Genomic DNA, 19,989 nt, shown 5'->3' with positions numbered 1-19,989 from the left:
AGAGAATGTCCTCTTTATAAACAAGGCCACCCTGAAAAGAACAATGATGGGCTCCTCAGTTTGCTCAGAGCACCAGCAGAGTCAGCAAGTGTTTCATGTGTTGGCTTTGCCAGTCACCTCCAGATTGCATGACTGCATCCAGAGAACAGCAAATCCAGTGTCACTGGGGAAGTACAGTACATCTTCCTGTACTGGGGCAACAGAATGTTCAGAGCCTTTTCTCTCCTTCCCTCCTCCCCTCCTCCAGCAAAACACGACACGTGAACATCCTGCTCTTCATGGGATACATGACAAAGGACAACCTGGCGATCGTGACCCAGTGGTGCGAGGGCAGCAGCCTCTACAAACACCTGCATGTCCAGGAGACCAAGTTTCAGATGTTCCAGCTAATTGACATTGCCCGGCAGACAGCTCAGGGAATGGAGTGAGTAGATGGCCTGATGGTTTTCTGTTGGGCCTGAACTGTCTTGTCCCTAAATTGGAGCTAAGGTTAGGAAAAACTTTCAGATCTCTAAAATGATTTCTGTGATATTTGTACACAGTTTTTGTTTGTTTTTTCCTTTTTTAAACAGAGAATACTCCCTGGATACTCAGATCCACCAATTTTAACATTTGCCATATCTCTCCATTCATCAATCCATCTGTCTTGCTATCTGTTAATTCATTTTCTAAATACTTGAGTATAGGTTGTGTATACCATGTTCCTTGAACACTAAATACTGCCATGTTTATTTCCTCAAAACAAGGCTATCCACTTAATTATCCACCTTATATGTAGTTATCAAGTTCAAGAAATTTAACATTGATAAAATGCTTACATTACATATTTTCAGTTTTTTCACATGCCCTAATAATGTCCTTGAGCCTCCTCTCCTCTGTTATTTGATCCTGTCCAGAATCATGTATTGCCTTTAAGTGTCATTGTTTCTTTGTTGTTGGTTTTTTAATTGTGGGAACAACATAAACTTTCCCATCTACCACTCCCAAGCATACCATTCAGTGGGATTAATCACATTCCCTGTGTTATGGTACTCTTGTCACTTTGCACTTTGCATTACTAAAACTCTATACCCATTTTGCATTAACTTGCCATTCCCCCATTCTCTCACCCCTAGCAATAATTTACTCTAATTTCTGTCTCTGTAAGCTTGCATATCTCCAGTATTTTTTTGGTAGTTACCATGGAGCTTAAATGTAATATCCTAAATCTGTAACATTCTCCTTTGCATTGAACTAGTTTAACTTCGATAGTATAAACAATGTTCCTATACCCCTCTGCTTCCCCACCTTTATATGGTTCTTGCCACAGACTACATGCTTATACGTAATGAGTCCAAACCCACTGATTTATCATTCTATTTATGCATTTGCCTTTTAGATCTGTAGAAAATAAAAAGTGGAGTTTTAAAAGAGATCTTTATTTCATCTTGTCTATTAGTCTTTCCACCATGCAGAAATCTTTTTAGCATCTCTTCAAGGGCTCATCTAGTGGCAGCAGACTCACTCAGCTTTTGTTTATCTGGGAATGTCTCTGCCTCATTTTTGAAAGATAGTTTTGCTGGATAAATTCTTGTTTGGCAGTTTTTTGCTTTGGCCACTTTAAATATGTCATCCCCCTGCCTTCTTGCTTCTCTGGTCCGATGAGAAATTGGCATTTAATCTTACTGAGGGCCCCTTGCATGTTGTTTTCTTGCAGCTTTTAGAATTCTCTTTATCTTTGGCATTTGGCAGTTTAACTAAAATATACCATGACATGGGTCTGTTTTGGATTTACTTTGAGAGTTTGTTGAGCATCTTGGATGTGTATATTTACGTCTTTTGTTAAATTTGGGAGGTTTCCAGCCATTATTTCTTTGAATATTTCTTCTGCCCCTTTCTCTCTCCTCCTGGGACTCCCACAATGCATATATTGGTATGCTTGATGCTATGCTTGATGCTATGCTTGATGGGTTCCTCAGACACTGTTCACTTTTCTTCATTCATTCTTCTTTTTGCTCTTCAGACTGAATGATTTCTGTTGTTTTATCTTCAAGTTTACTGATTATTTCTTCTGCCAGCTCCAGTCTGCTGCTGAACCCCTCTAGGGTATTTGTAATTTTTGTTACTGTGGTCTTCAGCTTTGGTTCCTTTCCATAATTTCCATTTCTCTCTTGATAATTCTCTGTGTTTATCTGTTTTCCTTTAATTCTTTGTCCATGCTTTCCTTTGGCTGTTTGAGCGTATTTAGAACAATTTTTTTCTGGAATGCCCGAGGTCTGATCTTCTTCACTGATGGTTACTGTTGTTTTTAATCTTCTCCTTTGCTTGGGTCATCACTTCGTATTTCTTTATATGCTTTGTAATCTTTTGTTGAAAGCTGGACATTTTGATATTTGAATGTATTATCTTTGGAATTTAGACTCTGAGGCATCTGTTCCTTAAGTTTATATCCAGCTAGTGTTAAGACAGAGCTTTCCTTGAATGCCAGCAGCTGACCAAGAAAAAAAAAAGAAAGAAAGAAAAACACCTTTCAGTCTTTGTAGTTTGAGCTGTACTAGTGCTTTCCTTCAGGGCTTGTCTATACAATGAGCTTAGAGAGTAGCTTGAGGTCAAAGCATTGGAGCCATTGGGGCCTCCCTGGTTCTTTTTACCATTGTTTTCTTGACTTGTACATGTGACCCTGTATACCAGTTCCCCTCTTCCCTAGAAAACTGTTTTACTCACTGCCCCTGTACTGTATGTTATAAAGCCTGCAATTCTCCTTACCCCAGGCAGCCCCACTTGACTGCTTTTCCACAGCATAGAGAAGTTCTGTGAGCTTCCTTCTACAGGCTCCCACAGAGCACCACCAGAAAGATTGGGCCAGACATAAATGCTCCCAGGAAGTACATGAGGGTTACTCTGCTCCTACAGGAGCCAGGGACCTGCGCTGACACAGGCCTGCCTGGTTCCAGCCAGTGAGGAATTGGGAGAGGAGCCAGCCAAGTGCCAGGAGATCTTGCTCCTTTTAAGTAGCCTTTCTCTTGATTTGGTGCTCACTTTGTTACTGAAGTCCTTTGCCTGTCTTCTGGAGCTTTGACAAAGGTGTTTCAGTCGGTTCTTTTTTAAAGATTTATTTATTTATTGCGCCCCCCCCCAGTTGTCTGTTTTCTATGTCTATTTGCTGCATCGTCTTTGTCCACTTCTGTTCTTGTCAGCAGCACGGGAATCTGTGTTTCTTTTTGTTGTGTCAGTTCTCCGTGTGTGCGGGACCATTCCTGGGCAGGCTGCACTTTCTTTCGTGCTGGGCAGCTCTCCTTACAGGGCACACTCCTTGCGCGTGGGGCTCCCCTATGTGGGGGACACCCCTGTGTGGCAGGGCACTCCTTGCGTGCATCAGCACTGCACATGGGCCAGCTCCACACGGGTCAGGGAGGCCCGGGGTTTGAACCATGGACCTCCCATGTGGTAGTCGGACGCCCTAACTACTGGGCGAAGTCCACCGCCTTCAGTCGATTCTTGATGGCTGTTCAAAGCATCCATTGTGGGACGGAGAGTGTCAGTCTGAAGTGTGTCAGTCTGCCACCTTGATTGGGGTGGGGCCCTGCACAGTTCATTTTGCCTTTCGGGGATCAGTTATTAGGAAAGAGAAATTTATCTTCCTTGCCCAAGCTGCGATGGCCCCCCTTGGGGCTCAGATTTGGGTTTCTGATGAGAAATACAAGGATATAATGGGGAGGGGAGGTAGGAACTTCAGCTTGGACTGCCACAGCAGTGTCCTTTGCAGGCCTCAGGTGTCTGAGGCTTGGTCCATCAATAAGTTGTGTTTTGTTCCACATGAGGGTTTGACCGGATGTCACATTTTGGTTTTTTGGTATATTTTTAAAAATTTCTTTCTTTTCGATGTCACTTTTTGGATAACTTACTTTCCTTTTAGAGAAGTCTTAAAAGTCATCCTTAGCTCCTCCATTAAATATCCTTCTGGGTGTCTTGACAGATTGCTCATTGACAGTGGAGTGGGGGAGTGGGTATTCCTTTCCTGGCTTGACCACGCTTCTCAACCTTTTCTTCTGAAATCTCCTACCATACAGGAGTGGGAACTCCTTATAACCCAGGGACCTGGGAGCAAAGTTAAACCTGTACTTGCAAGGGTTGAATAAAATGTCATATTTTCTTAAAATTCATAGGGAATTTGCACTCTACACATTTTTTTTTTTTTTAAAAGATTTATTTATTTATTTAATTTCCCCCCCCTCCCCTGGTTGTCTGTTCTTGGTGTCTATTTGCTGCGTCTTGTTTCTTTGTCCGCTTCTGTTGTCGTCAGCGGCACGGGAAGTGTGGGCGGCGCCATTCCTGGGCAGGCTGCACTTTCTTTTCATGCTGGGCGGCTCTCCTCACGGGCGCACTCCTTGCGCGTGGGGCTCCCCTACGCGGGGGACACCCTTGCGTGGCACGGCACTCCTTGCGCGCATCAGCACTGCGCATGGCCAGCTCCACACGGGTCAAGGAGGCCCGGGGTTTGAACCGCGGACCTCCCATATGGTAGACGGACGCCCTAACCACTGGGCCAAAGTCCGTTTCCCCTCTACACATTTTAACAGATAGTCAAAATTACTTTTTAAAATCACTATTATTGGGGTATTTTCATTACCCCAAGAAGAAACCCCATACCCATTAGCAGTCATTTGCCATTTGCCCCTCTGCATGCCCCATGGAAACCACTAATCTAGTTCTGTCTTACAGATGTGCCTATTTTGGACATTTCATCCAATGAAATCACGCGATATTTGTCCTTCTGTGTCTGGCTTCTTTTACTTAGCTAACATTTTCAAGGTTCATCCATGCTGTAGCATGTATCAGAACTTCACTCCTTTTTATCATCAAATAATAGTCCATTGTTATTTGGGTTATCATACTCACTCCTTACCTTCAGGTCAGGAGCAAGGCCTTCTGGTCATTTACTTTTTTTCAGTGGTAGTTTTAAACACTTTTCTACCCATGTCCCTCAGGCTGCTTTTTAATAGATTTATTTTCCCTTCACAGCTATTTGCATGCAAAGAACATCATTCACAGAGACATGAAATCCAACAGTATCCTTTGGTTGTTGAGTTTCTTTTGACTCCTTAGATCTCAGTTTAGGGAAACGAGAGACTGTTTTCAAAAGTGGTTCTTGGTGCTGGAGTAACGCTTTTTGTGAGAAGCAGCAAAAGATAGGAAGAAACAAAGCTAGAAATTGATGTTTTAAAACAAAATTCTGTGGTACAGTTTAGGCTTGGTAGCCTTCAGCAGTTTGTTTCCACTTGTGCTATGATAGTTTGTAGATGTGTATCTGCTCAGAAGTAGCTAGCTGCAAGGCAAATGTTGCAAGATTTTAAAAAATACTACATAAAATGGTCTCTTCCAGAATGCACCATAAGTGGTTTCCTTACAGTTCATTGTTGGAAACAATCCCACCTCCATTTCTAAGGCCTAATGTTTTTGTAGAAGGGAGAATGAATAAATATATTTTTTATGCCCTAAGGCATGAAATTTAAAAAATTTTAAAATTTAAGTTATCCTTTCCCCCTATGCTTTTCCCTTTGAAAGGGGAATAGCATCACAGCCTAATTTTGCTTTCTTGGCTTGCAAGAGACGTAATAGTTGATTTGAGTTGGATTATGGCACCTGGCCCGTTTTGGGTCCATGTCTGAGGCACAGAACATCTTTCAGTAGTGGGTTTTTGGCAGCAAAATGTAAAGCCATGAAAGCAGTACAACTGGCTGTAAGATGTGAATCACTGGGCATCAGTTGGCCCCTAGTCTGCTAAACTGCCTAACTTCTTTACTTAGAAATGAGGGTAACTGCTTCTGATTTTGAAATCACCAAGTGGTAACTATTCTAGTGAGAGTTCTTACTGACAGTATTCAGCAAGGAGTCAGTAAGGGATTAGCTGTTTTGTAACCTGCTTGTGTTTTAGTTCTTTGAAGGCAAAATACAGGCAGGAATGAATTTGTCAGCTTTTGTTGCTTAGAGTTTAAGGCACCTCCATGACATTGCGTGTGATGCAGCCAGGGATCTCTATTCAGTGCGGGAAGCAAATGGGGGCGGGAGGCTTGTTTTCTCGCCAGAAGAAAGGGTATTTCAAGAGCAGTTTTTAAAACTTCAAAAACCTTAGTAAATCATTGCAGAGAAAGCTGGGGCAGATGGGAGGTAAAAAGATTATGTTGTGAAGAACTTCAGGCAGTTTTTAAAAATTAACTTGACCATTTTTTGAAACCAGAGTCCTTAACAAGCATTGAGATATATTTCTCCATGAAGGCCTGACAGTGAAAATTGGCGATTTTGGTTTGGCCACAGTCAAGTCGCGCTGGAGTGGCTCTCAGCAGGTTGAACAACCTACTGGCTCCATCCTGTGGATGGTGAGGAATCCAGGTTCTTCAGAGCATTCTGGAGATGCAGGGCGGAAGGAATGCCCTGGAAGTGTGTACACAAATTTAAAGGCATTCCTGTACATTTCCCCAAAGTCTATGTTGTCAGGCAGCCTGGGGCAAATGCATGGCACGAAGGGGAGTTCACAAACTGGGTAACTGGAAGTGCTGGATCCCAGTCAGAGACTAGAATTCCTAAACTGGCTTTTTAGCCAAAGCCTGAGATTTGGAGCCTATACAGGGGAACTATATAGGGACAGAGAAATGGATTCTCTCATAACTAATAGAAAAACAGCCCGGTTCTCAGGTGTCTGTGGGGCCCAGATGATTTTGAACACACTTTGTCCCTATAGGCCCCAGAGGTGATCCGAATGCAGGACAATAACCCATTCAGCTTCCAGTCTGACGTGTATTCCTATGGCATTGTATTATATGAGCTGATGACAGGGGAGCTTCCGTATTCACACATCAACAACCGGGATCAGGTAAGTCTGAGGGGGCGGCTGCTTCAGGCGGGCCTAATTGGTTGTAAAAGCCCCTGTGCCACCTACCAGTCTGAGAAAGGGTTTGAAAGAATTGTTGCTTTTCACTGGTGTCTTCACCTATCCATCCCCTCAGCCATTTTCTTTCCCTTAGATCATCTTCATGGTGGGCCGAGGTTATGCCTCCCCAGATCTCAGTAAACTATACAAAAACTGCCCCAAAGCCATGAAGAGGCTTGTAGCCGACTGTGTGAAGAAAGTTAAGGAAGAAAGGCCTCTTTTTCCCCAGGTAAGACTTAGCTCAGGGTGCGGGAACTGAATTCAAGCAGTTCTTAATGATAGAGATAAGGTGGCATGTTTTTCTTTCTTTTACAGGGAGGGGACTAGTGCTGTCCACAGTATTTTGTAGGGGTGTGTGGGAGATACAGCTTGTGTTTTTGGACCCTCGGTTTAAAGCTGCTGCTGAGGAAATCCTAAGCCCCAGGGAATCAGACCACTTTGTCATTGTTTCAGATTCTGTCTTCCATCGAGCTGCTCCAACACTCTCTACCGAAAATCAATCGGAGTGCTTCTGAGCCATCCCTGCATCGGGCAGCCCACACCGAGGACATCAATGCCTGCACGTTGACAACATCCCCTAGACTGCCTGTCTTCTAGATGGACTTTGCACCTGTACTCAGGCCACCAGGGTGGGGAAAGGAGAGTCAGCAGGCATCACTTTTCTGCTCCCTTCCTATGGGATGAAGAGTTTGTTGTCAGAGAAGCTGCTGCTAAGGACCTCCTAGACTATTCACAGGGCCTTAACTTCATGTTGCCTTCTTTTCTACCCTTTCTGGCCCTGGGAGAAGGATTCCATTCACAATGCTGGTTTGTCCTGCTCCCTCCCCTTTCCCTCTGTGCTCATGAGCCAAGCCTTCTCCAGACATGAAAGTGGATGCAGATGGCAGATGGCAATACGTCACCTGGAGCCCTGGCTAAATGAGTATTTTTAAGGGGAGAAAAACAAACAACACTTGGAAGGGGAAGTAAAGATAGCAGATAATCCAGCCCTGATGTTGGGGAATGTATGGATTTTGGAAATAAGCTCCTATAAGGAATATGATACAGGAAGGACTCTTCTTCAACGATAATAGTTGGGCGCCAAACAGGTAGTTTTGCACATAATGCACCAAACAGCCCAGGACTGGTGAGACCCCGGCCTCCTGAAGGAGCCTGCCTTGGTACTATGGAACTTGGATGCTTCCTTCCTTCATGTAGCCTGTGAGGTCTCCAGTGCGTTGGGATGGCTTTTTCAGATAAGGCGTTGGGTCTGCCCCTCCTAGCCTCCACCCTCCTCTCAGGGAGCAGTCCTCCATCATGCTGAATTTAGTCTTCCAGGAGCTGCCCCTATGGGGTGGGGCCACAGAGCCAGCCTTGTCTCTTTAGTCACATCATGTATATGCAAGGAAGCCAAAAATACAGGTTTTCTTGATGATTTGGGTTTTAATTTTGTTTTTATTGTGCCTGACAAAATACAGTTATCCTATGGTTCTGCAATTATGTTATTTTAATAAAATAAATTAAAGTTAGGTTTCATGGCTGGCACCTCTTTTTAAAGAAACAAAGTGTCATAGGTTAGGACCACTGAGCTCACAACTAGAACTCGCCACGTGCTTACCTCCTTAAAGTGCAGGACACAGACTAGCAGAAGAACACAAGAAGCCAGAAGTGGGCCTGGAGCTAGGCTGAGAATGAATTTAATTCAGCCTCTATGTTCTTTGTAACCCTTTACCATTTATAAAATATTAACCATTTATAAAAACTAAGCAAAGAACATTCTAAACGTAAAGGTTTAAGGGTTAAACTAGAAGACCTTTTCCTACCAACACAAAGTAATGCATTCTATAAAATATTTGGTATCTAGAGCTTTTACAAAAATACATAAATTCAGACTTGGAGGCAAGTTCATTCTGATTCACAAGATTATTATGCACATCGTTCAATTAAAATCACGATAGCAGAAGACTTGTGCTCAGTTCTTTTTCAGGACCTCTGGTGAGTACAGAACAAGAAATTTTCTTAGGTTCAATTAAATTTTTATTAAATTTCAAACAAAGCCAGGCGTTATAGGTAAGACTACATGGCTTATTAACCACATGTTACATAAGAGCACATGTATACTGGGCCCTCATAGGCCTGAACCCAAAAAAAAGCCTCCAGGTTAGAGCTGGGGGGTCTTGTTTTTCCTGGAGGGACAGGTGCAAGGAGTCTTTAGGTCCAGGCCCCACACCAACCAGAAAGGAGGCCTGTGCATTTACTCATCACCTGCTATTTTCTTTTATTCAAGAGTCTCCCTGTGGGAGAAACATTTCTACTTTAGCTTTTGTTTACTGGACAAGACTGCTGCTCTTCTTTCCAACACTACCTCTTTCATTTCCCAGGTTCGTCAAAATACTACTTCTAGCATCACAGAAACTGGAAAGGCTTTTCCCTAAAAGAAAAAGCAACTGATTTTGAACACTTCAGAGAACTCAGAAAAATGACACTAAGAGTCTGAAAGAAAGCATCATACTACAGGTGTGCAATGCCCACTTCACATGCAATTTGTTTTTTGAAAAGCTCTGTATAAGTAACATTTTTGACCACACAATATTTAAATACACTTAAGGTAATGCACTACCTACAGAGGAATTAATCCTTTCATAGGTTAAAGAATCCTTTGGTAAAAGAAATGAATCTGCTGCTTTGGGGACAGCTGCAAGTTTACAGTTTCTGGGGAGAGAAAGATCAAGAAGCACAGGCACCAGACTTGTTTAAAAGCCATCCATCAGAACACAGCCTGAATAGATAGCTGGAAGTGCAACTAAGATATCAACTCTAAAAACAGCAATTCCATAAACTTGTTAGATTATTTTATATCCTTCACTGTCCCATGGCTGTAATAATGGAGTGGATCAGACCAAGGTTGAGTACAACCCCACTCAAATGCAAGCGACACGCCACCTAGTGCTGCGGTACGAGGAAGCTCTGCACACCCCAGCTCAGGATAAAGACTCGGCCTGCGGAGCCCAAGATGAGGGGCGATCATTGACCGACGCTTGAGGACTCTGCTGACTCCACTCCAGAAAGGTGCATGAAGAGGTCCCCAAGCTCTGTCATGTCAACATCGTCAGTGTTCGGGATGTTCTGGCTTTCTCGGTTCTCGATGAAGTCCCAGAGCCGCACTGAATTAAAGAACTGCAGAAACAACCAACCAGCAAACGTGCCTGGTTATTGCACAAGGCAACTCATTAAGGTGGTGAAATTTTTTTTTCTTTTGCCAAGCCCACTCACTCCCAAAGTCAGGTATGCCTCAGCACAGCAAGGTCCTTACCCTCACAGTGCCTTCAGAACTGAGCTGTTTCCGTGGCTTTTCAGGCTCTGCTAGCCGCCCGTCGGGGTAAGCATGGCGGTAAAGGCATTTGCTTCCAAAAGGGCAGGTCCCTTTGCCCTGTTCAAAGTATTTACAAGCCTTTTTTCTGAAAAGCAGAAAGACGAAATCAATAGGAGAATCTGGGGGCCAGAGAGACCACGGCCTTCACCTCCGTCTCAGCCTGTAACATGAGTTAGACAGCCTCAGCTCCAAGTCCCAAAAGGAGTTCCACCCCAGAGAACTTTCCTTCTTCCTGGCCAGCAGTGACACCAAGGTGACCACAGGAAGCTATGACTTAGGAGTCACAGGGCATGTAGTGAATTTGAGCAGTTGCCTAAAGCTATAGGTAGGTCTCATTCCAATTTTTCTTTGTCTTCATCCTCTAGAACAGGAGTTCCTAATTCTATGTGCTTTGGACCCCTCGTCAGAATAATGTTTTTAAATGTGTAAGATAAAATAAATAGGTCTATAAAATATAGTTATCAAAAAGTAGTGAGGGGAGCTGATGTGGCTCCTCCCACATGGGAGGTCCCAGGTTCAGTTTCCAGTGTCTCCTGAAAAAAAAAACAAACAAACAAAAAACCCAAACAAAATGGGGCCAGGGAGGTTGATGTGGCTCAGTGGTTGAGCACCAGCTTCCCACATAACAGATCCTGGGTTCAATCCCCAGAGGCTAAAAAAAAAAAAAAAGGGAGGGGGGACACAGAGACAAGCTCCCTCATCGCTGCCCAGAGGGAGGCACACCTGCTTGCAGAGCAGTTGCTACCTATATTAAATAGGTTTCTTTCAAGCATGGGAGGTAACTGGGGAGGGGACTCAAGCAAGGCAAGGGTTTGGACCTGATGTCTTTCATGATCCCCTTGAGTGCCCCCAAGATTCAGAGCAGCCCCTCAAACAGCTACTCTAGCAGTGAACCTGCACCAAAGCCAAGGGAGGCACGTCAGCTGTCTGCTGGACACCAGACTCAGGTAAACTCACCAGGTTGAAAAATTACTCTCTAGTCCCTCACTCCACTCCCCAAAATCTGGTCACCGAGGCCAAAGCCTCTAGATCATGCTAACTCTTCTCATCGCTCACATCCAGTTGTGTTACTTGTGTGTAATTACAGTGTCCCTCTCAAATCCTTCCATCCTTTCTATTCCACCCATTGAAGGTAGTAGATCACCATCCTCTGCTGCCAGCCCTACACAGACATTTCTTAATTGGTCGTCTTCACACTACCAGAGAGGCGCTCCCCAAGACAGCAGTCGCCTTCATCCTAGTCTTGAAGACCATTTAAGGTATTCAAGGGCCCCAGATACTTGACTCCAGTCTTTTTTTTTTTTTTGAGGAGATACCAGGGACTTAAGCAGGAGTTCAACCACTAGCCATACCCGCTTCCCTCCTCTTTATTACTGAATCCCACTACATCCTATATATACCTCATGTTACAGCCCTGTTGGACCACTCCCACTGCCCCTATATCCACGTGGATAGCTATTCATGAGTCACAGCTCTGACACCCCCAAGTGGGGTCAAGTACATTCTCTGTTGACATCTGCCTTTATGTACTCTCTCATTATGAAAAATTTTGTCACCAGAGAACCTACATCATAACTGCCTTTGGAATTTTCTGTGAAATTATTTTTCTAATCTCTACCCTCTTCCCCTCAAGCCAGTGCTTAGCTTGAAGGAACCTGGCCCATAGCAGGCATTCAGGAAATAGCCAGTAGAGACCAAAACATAAATAACATGAGAAGTTTCAAATTTTGGCAAAGCTCCTTTTTGCAGGCTCAGACACCACCTCTGTTTTGCCATGCCTGCTCTCTGGTGGACACACATTAACAATTACAAGAGGAAAATATCAAGCCATTTAATTACCTTGTAACTGAAAGGAGCTATTAAAAGGTTACAGATAGTTTTGTTCCCAGCATGGCCAAGTAAGCTACTAGACCTGACCCTATCTGCTAAAACAAAACAACACTTATTTAAAGAGAAACCTAACGGAATCCAGCATCTCCACAATGTAATATTTACAACATCTAGGATACAATCCAAAATTATTCAGCATCGGAAGAGTCAGAAATGTTGACCCATTCTCAAGAAGAAGCGTCAACAGAGACCAACCTCAAGATGACAAAGATTTTAAAACAGCTACTAAAAACATGTTGAAGGACACAAAGGAAAATACATTCAATGAAAAAAATCTTGGCAGAGAAAAACAAACTATAAAAAAGGACCAAATGGAAATTCTAAAACTAAAATATCTGAAATTTAAATACAGAACAAGCACTGGGGAGCAGAATGGCAGAATGAATATGAAACCAGAGAAGTGGATGTGGCTCAAGTGATAGAGCTTCTGCCTATCATATGGGAGGACCTGGGTTTGATCCCTGAGGCCTCCTGGTGAAACAGAAGGGAAAGCCTGCCTGCATGACAAGCCAGTGCCCGCCCAAGTGCCCGTGTGGTGATCCATAGTGCCCCACGCAAGTGAGTCACGCAGCAAGATGACACATCAAAAGAGAGACAAGGGGAGAGTCAAAGTGAAGCACAGCAGAAACCAGGAACTGAAGTGGTGCAATTGACAGGGAACCTCTCTCCCCAGCAGGTCTCAAGGATCGAATCCTGGTGAATCCTTGAGGAGAGAAAATGAGAAGAGAACACAGCAAAAAACAGTAGGGCAGGAGGAGGAGGGGAAGGGGGGAAAGAAAGAAATCTTTAAAAAAAAAAGAAATCAGTGGGTGAACTTGAAGATGTATCAATAGAAATACTAATCTGAAGAACAGAGCAAAAAAAGTTTGGAAAGGAAAAAAAGAGCCCCAGAGATGTGTGGGACAATATCAGAAGTCTATTATATGAATAATGAGAGTCCCCAGAGAATAAAAAACAAGGCAGAAAAAATATTTTAATGAAACAATGGCTGAAATTTCCCCTAATTTTTCAGAGACTATCAAACAGTATAATAGGAAAAAACTACTCCTAGGCAAATGTCAAACTGCTGAAAACCAGGATAAAGAGAAAATCTTGAAAGCAACGGGGAAATAAACCAACACATTACAGTGTGAATTATCACTGACTTCTCACCAGAAACTCTCTGCAAAGTGCTGGCCAGCAGAGGCGGGGGTGGATCCTGTCAATCCAGGATTCTACACATTAAAGGAGACAAGGGGAAATATGGAGACCAATAAGACCAATATATTCAATGAACTGTCCTTGAAAAATGAAGAAAAAAATAAAGCCATTTTCAGATTAAAAAAAAAAAAAAAAACCTAAGGGGATTCATTACCAGCAGATCTACACACCAGAAATGTTAAAGGCAGTTCAGAGGCTGAAGAGAAGTTACAGCAAATTGAAGGAATAAAGAGCACTGGAAATAGTAAATATCTGCATAAACATAAAAACCAAACAAAACATTTTTTCCTCTTCTTTGAAAAAAAGCACGAGTTTTCTAAGGCAAAGTAGAATTCCAAAAATTGGAAACAATACAGGTTGTCAAGGGAGAATGGAGACTGTAGTGCATGGGCAGTCCTAGGTTTGTATGGTTCTGATCCACATCAATTTCAGTTACCACGTCTATAGTGGGTTGACTAGTTGCCCCCCAAAATCCTAATCCCCAGTACCTCTGAATATGACCTTATTTGCAGATATAATTAAATGAAGCACCTGGAGATGAGAGCATCCTGGATTAATCAGTGGGCCCTAAATCCAAGGACTGGTGCCCTTTTAAGAAATGGAGAGGATATGGAGATTGGAATTATGTTTCCACAAGCCAAGGAATGCAAGAATTGTTGGCAGCTAACTAGAAGCTAGGAGAGGCATAGAACTGATCTCTCAGAGCCGCCAGAAGCAACCAACTCTCCTGACACCTTAATTTCATCCTGGCCTCCAGACTAAGAGAATAAATTATTCCTATTGTTTAAAGCCACCCAGTTTGTGGCAGTCTGTAGAGTAGCCCCAGGAAAACTAATATATTGCAGTTTAGTTAAATAGCCCGTGTTCTCAAACAATATGGTCAAATTTCAATGACCACAATTGAATACCACAAATTACAAGTCAGTGAAAGCGCCTCTTTCAATGTATCCTCAATAGACCATCATCTAGTGATCCTCTGAATGTAACTGAGATCATGTCACTACTCTGGTCAAAACCCATCTCATTCAGAATAAAAATTTTAATCCATATAATATGATCTGTAAGACCCTATACCATCTGCTCACCCGCCCCACCCTGCTCACATCTCCAGTATTTTACCCCCTCGGTCTCATTGAGTCACTCTTTGCTGTTATTCAAACAAGCCAGAGAAGCTCTTGCCTCAGAGTCTCTGTATTGACTGGTCCCTTATCTGGAATGCTCTTCTCCCACTCATAACCAACATAGCTCAACCTCACCTACTCTAGGTCTTGGCTCAAATATCTCCTCACTGAGGCATTCCCTGGTCTCCCACACTGAAACAGCAACCCTTAACTCCCACCCCTTCTCCCCATTCCCCAGCTTCATTTCTCTCTTTTGCACTGACCACCACCTAATATTACATATTCTCCTTTTTTATCACGTTTATTTTTATTATTATTTTCCTTCACTGGAGGGCTGGAATTTTTGTCTGATATGTTTAGTACTATATCCCCATCAACTAGAAAAGACCTGTCATATAACAGATCCTTAATATATATTTGCTGAAGGAATCAATGATCACAGATGACAAGTCAACCTTGCCAGGAAAAATCAGGATTGTCAGGGATACTGTTCAACTTTTAAACTAAACAAGTCCACTTCAGAAGGAAATGATACATAGTCACTTGTTGAAATCAATATACCCACCCAACTGGAGTATATGGAGGCAGGCACAGGGTCTGGCTCACCACTCTATCCCCAGAGCCCAGCATGGTGCCTGAGAGAAGGAAGAGACTCTTGGGTGTCCACACTTGTGAAGAGGAGGAAAGGTTCTAGAAAGACTAAAATCAGAGCTAGGCAGGCATCAGGGTCATGTCTGGACACTTACCCCATTCCCTGTTTGAAAGCTTCAATCAACTCATTCTTTTTATTTTGATCTTCTACCCAGTACACACTTGGAATTACAAACTCTGATATCACACGGCATTCTGGACAAGACCTGAAATAAGAGTCAGGTTAGTGAGAAAGTGAAGAAGTTACAAATGATGTGCACATTCCATCACCAAAACCTTTACTCAAATGCATGATGACTACAGGCATTCTCTTAACCAAAACTTCCGCATGATGCAATCACAAGCACATGGGAACTGAGGGAACAAGCTTTTCCAACAATAAAAAGATGTAAACCTTGATTTAAAAGTGGGCAAGGGATTTAAAGAAGCATTTCTACAAGATGGCCAGTAAGCACATAGATGTTTAACATCATTAGTCATCAGGGAAATGCAAAGCAAAACCATAATGAGATACCACTCCAGACCCACTTGGATGGCTAAAATCAGAAATACAAATAACAAATGTTCTTATACATCACTTGTGGGATTGTAAAACGGTTCAGCCACTCTTGGCAGTTCCTCAAAATTTAGCATATGATCCAGCAATCCCATTCCTAGGTGTATAACCAAGAGATGTGAAAACCTATGTCCATACAAAAACTTGTACTCACATGTTCATAGCAGCATTATTCATAATAGCTAAAAAGTGCAAATAACCCAACTGCCCGTCAGTTGATGAATGGTTATTATCCATATAATGGAATATCATAGGAATGAAGTTCTGACACGGGCTACTACCTGGATGAACCTTGAAGACATTATGCTGAGTGAATGAAGCTAGATGCAAAAGACCCCATGGTAGGATTCCATTTATATGAAATGTCCAGAAAAGGCAAATCCACTGAGACAAAGTATATTAGCCGTTGCCAATGCCTGGAAGGCAGGGGGAATAGGCACTGACTGCAAATGGCAGTTTCTTTTTGGGTGGATGGAAATGTTCTAGAATTAGATTGGCACTGGTTGTACAACTCTGAATATATATACTTTAAAAACCATAAAATTGTATACTTTTATCTTGCTGAAGTTGTTACTTTAGCACGCCATGCTTCTGTTTTCTTATTTGTAAAACTAGGATGAGGAGCACAGGTAGGGTCTCTGAGCATATGAGTTGTACAGAGGGTTTATAACAGGACATAGAGCTTGCAGCAGGGGCTGCTATGTGTTAGCTCTTACCCTGCCCACTGTAGGATTTAAGAATTCTATACTGGCTACATGGAGCACATCCCATGTATAGGCATCATGCCAAATGTTTTACATGCGTTATTCCAGTTACTCCTCAGATAACCTTATTTTACAGATGAAAATAAATGAAGCCGGAAAAGGTTAATAGGCAATTTGTCTAAGGTCACACCACTAGTAACTGTGAACACTGGATTCAAACTCAGGCCTGAGAAGTCAGTGTCATTCAGCACCTCTTCACCTAGATGCTCTCTGCTGAATTTTCCCTCAACACCCTGCAAATCTGGTAGGAGTTGTTATCCATATTTTACAGGACAAGGCACTTGGTCCCTGAAAGGGTAAGTGACTTGCCCAAGTTCATGTATGCAGGAAGATGGAGGAGCCAGAACTCACCCATTTATCTTAGCACTAAAACACCTCTAGAGGGCGAGAAGGCTTAAATGTGGATGGAATTAAGTCCCATATCAAACTCTGTCCCCATTTTCTAGAGCCAAGACCCCTGGATCTTTATCCCTAGTTATACTTACTTAATGATTGGGTTCTCAAACTGCTTGGCGCACCTCCACTGTCGGATGCAGGACAAGCAATATGTGTGATTGCAGTTGGAAAGAATCCCAAATCTCCTCTCAGAAGCAGACGCTTTCTCAAGGATCACTTCCATGCAGATACTGCACACTTTGTCCTGACTTGCCTGGAAGGCAAAAGCCTTTTCCATCTCATGTTCAAATGTCGACATGCAGATCTGAAGCACAGACAGGGAAGAGGGAAACCTGCTGAAGTCTGGAGCCAAGGAGTGGTGGGCACCCTGAAAGCTGCTGCCAGCCATACTGCCATGGCCCAGCATCATGGTCAGGGCACAAGAAGGACTTACAAGCACTACCTGGTACAGCCCCTTGCTTTCATAGTATGATGTGGTTATTTCCATTTTAGGGCCAAGACCAGGGAGGTCCAAAAAGGTTAGGGGGCTGCTGTGGGGTCACAGAGTCAATGTGGACCGAGACCCGGGTATCCTGGCTCATTTGGGCTGTGCACTTCCCCACGCTGGGCAGTACAGGAATGACAAATCATCTGGACTATAAACACGGGGCTGGCAGTCCAGGGTCACAGGGAAGTTAGCACGTCTGCCCCCCAAAACTGATCTAATGCATTCAATAAGCAAGCCCCAAATGCTACTGTGTGCCAGCTGTACCATATATCAGGCACTAGATGCAAAGGATCAGAAGACCTGGGTCCTGCCTTGGGAGCTCACAGTGTACACAGATGTGAGACAATGAAACCTGGATAAGGAGGAAAGCCTGATGCTATGTTCACCTGAAAACAGACAAGGAAGACACTGGAGAGTGACAGGCTCAACCTCCACACACCAAGCCCCACACCACCCCTGCCATGCAGAGTATATTTTAAGTCTCAATTACTTAGGGCCACAATATCCACTAAAATATACTTTGGGCAACCCTCCTAGAGGGAAGCCGTTTCTAACTTAGGCCCAAAGAACATTTAATCCCGCATTAGAATTTAGCCCTAAATTGAACAACACTGGCTCTAAGTATCTAGCCATGAGCTCCTCTGTCTCTCTAATCCACCTTCATATCCCTGCACCCAGCAGAGAGCCAAAGGTGAAGCAGAGCCTCAAGCAACACTTGGTGAGATCGGTGACCCCAGAGGTCACTTCCAACACTTGGCTCCTCAAATTCTCCAGAACTCAGCCTAGCTGGGACACAGCCACAATGATACACAAACCTAGGGAGGGAGGTTATATGTGTGAGACAGACACACACACACACATGCTTCTGAGCTAGATTTGTTCTACAAATTCTGCTTTGCTTTGTTTCTGCTTTTTTTTTTTTATTCTAAAGTAATCAAAAACTGGTAAGTGACAACAGGAAAAAGAACTTGAGAGATTACCACACATAGGGTGTAAGTATTCCAGGTACATAATGTAGGCATTACTGGCAGAAAGCTACCTCTGGAAACATCAACAACTCTGTCACTTAGTGCACTTCACATTTCTTAAAATGAGTGTGTGCAAAGGTTTGCATCTTTACCTTCTCGTGTGCTTTCCTTTGCTCTGGGTCGAAGGGGTGCAGGACCCGCAATCTACAGATCTCACACATCTCCCCATGCAGGTAGACACAAGCATCTCCAAAATGGCACTCCCCGGCGGCTGCATAGGGGCAGAGCTGCTGCTCGCTGCTGTAGGAGCTGCTGGCTTCTAAGTCATCAAGACCACTCCTGATTGCTTCTAGGTAGGAATGTGGCTTCATCTCAGGGCTATTCTGGTGGTCACTGCAGCCTCCTGGATTACTTAACACGCAGGGTCGAGTCTTTTCTTCACCCATACCACAGAGATCTTAATACAAAACACATTACACACACAAATGAAAACTGGTCCAAGCTTTCTGGTAACCAGTTAGCCAAAACTTAACAAATTAAGCAATTCTGACCTTGGCAATTTCACTCTTGGGAATATGTAGCAAAAGTTACAGGCCAAGAGGGAAAAATAAAATGTTCCCAGTGGCACTACTACTACTATTAAAAAAACTGAAAAACACAAATATCAAGGTAGGGAAATAGCAAAGCAGACCACCAATACATTTATACATAATATCAAAGTAACTGTTTAAAAATGGCAAGTATGGAGATGGCAACACATGGACCAGTTAATACTAAAACACTTAGAAGACACACCACACACACACTCCATAAGAATACTGGCTCCAATGGAATGGAGGACGAGCACACACTTCTGAATGTACAAGGTCTGCTGGGTCCTGGGCTAAGCAATTAATGTGCACAATCTCGTCCTCCCAGTAATTCTGGAGGAAATCATTTTATTCCCATTTTATGAGTGGACTGAAACTGAAAAAAGCAAACACTGTGCCCAAGCTTCCACAACCACAAGTGGGAGATGGGAACCCAATCGGTCTGGTTCCAAGGCCTGCATTCTTTTCTTTTTTCTGGTCCCACCCCCCTAAAGTCATGTGAAAATATAAAGGCAGAAGGCAATTTAGAGTGAAGTCAAAAGAATTCAGTGGTTTGCTTTCTATCAATAAAGTTACTTCTCATTTTAAAGTGAACTGTGGGTCCTGAAGCCAGTGTTAAACGGCAATCCCTGCCTCACATCAGCAGCAACTGCCTTCCCACCACACATACTTCCGAGTCTTTTTAGAGGTGACTGATTTGACTGGGTTGACTACCTGTTTCCTTAGGATGGCATCTGGCTATTTTAGCTGCACAACTTCAAGAACTAGAAATTCCTTCAACTGATGAGGATAAGTCAATAAAAACAACTTTTACAATTTATAGCCTTTCCCCCCAAAACCTCTTCTAGAGTAGAGACCACTCATAAATCCCAACATGCTATTCTATTTCCAAAAGTGCAACCCAAAAAAGCAAACAATGGCTTAGCACAAGAAGGAAAAGACTGAATTGACCTAGAAGTCAAGTGGTGAAATGTGTTTTCCAAAATATACAGCTTTGAAATATATAGCTTTGAAATATATCAACACAGACAGACAGACACCCCATGCAGACGGCAGTTACACACTGACAGAAAGATCACTTTAGATGTTGGCCAGGACAAACTTGGG

At 43.2% G+C, this 19,989-nt stretch overlaps 2 protein-coding genes across 8 annotated transcripts in view; one reads left to right on the top strand and one right to left on the bottom strand.

Moving 5' to 3' along the window:
• Positions 1 to 8,415, top strand: part of RAF1 (Raf-1 proto-oncogene, serine/threonine kinase) — a 95,592-nt gene extending 87,177 nt beyond the window's left edge. For all 4 annotated transcript variants that reach the window (XM_004456123.5, XM_012524309.3, XM_004456124.5 and 1 more), the window contains 6 exons: positions 248 to 424; positions 5,002 to 5,048; positions 6,238 to 6,356; positions 6,719 to 6,850; positions 7,002 to 7,136; positions 7,361 to 8,415. In XM_004456123.5, the coding sequence (XP_004456180.1) occupies positions 248 to 424; positions 5,002 to 5,048; positions 6,238 to 6,356; positions 6,719 to 6,850; positions 7,002 to 7,136; positions 7,361 to 7,504 (754 nt within the window). In that variant the 3' untranslated portion in view covers positions 7,505 to 8,415. The remainder of the gene's footprint in view (positions 1 to 247; positions 425 to 5,001; positions 5,049 to 6,237; positions 6,357 to 6,718; positions 6,851 to 7,001; positions 7,137 to 7,360) is intronic.
• The window catches only part of MKRN2 (makorin ring finger protein 2), a 51,544-nt gene continuing 39,864 nt past the window's right edge, over positions 8,310 to 19,989 (bottom strand). For all 4 annotated transcript variants that reach the window (XM_004456122.4, XM_058288283.1, XM_071212229.1 and 1 more), the window contains 5 exons: positions 18,445 to 18,749; positions 16,927 to 17,141; positions 15,217 to 15,327; positions 10,200 to 10,344; positions 8,310 to 10,063 (listed from right to left, as the gene is read on the bottom strand). In XM_004456122.4, coding sequence (XP_004456179.1) covers positions 9,911 to 10,063; positions 10,200 to 10,344; positions 15,217 to 15,327; positions 16,927 to 17,141; positions 18,445 to 18,749 — 929 coding nt within the window. In that variant the 3' untranslated portion in view covers positions 8,310 to 9,910. The remainder of the gene's footprint in view (positions 10,064 to 10,199; positions 10,345 to 15,216; positions 15,328 to 16,926; positions 17,142 to 18,444; positions 18,750 to 19,989) is intronic.

This window comes from Dasypus novemcinctus, chromosome 26 (genome assembly GCF_030445035.2).
Source record: "Dasypus novemcinctus isolate mDasNov1 chromosome 26, mDasNov1.1.hap2, whole genome shotgun sequence".
Lineage (NCBI taxonomy): Eukaryota > Metazoa > Chordata > Mammalia > Cingulata > Dasypodidae > Dasypus > Dasypus novemcinctus.
The sequence above is the reverse complement of the archived record's forward strand: the minus strand, read 5'-3'. Positions and strand labels throughout refer to the sequence as shown.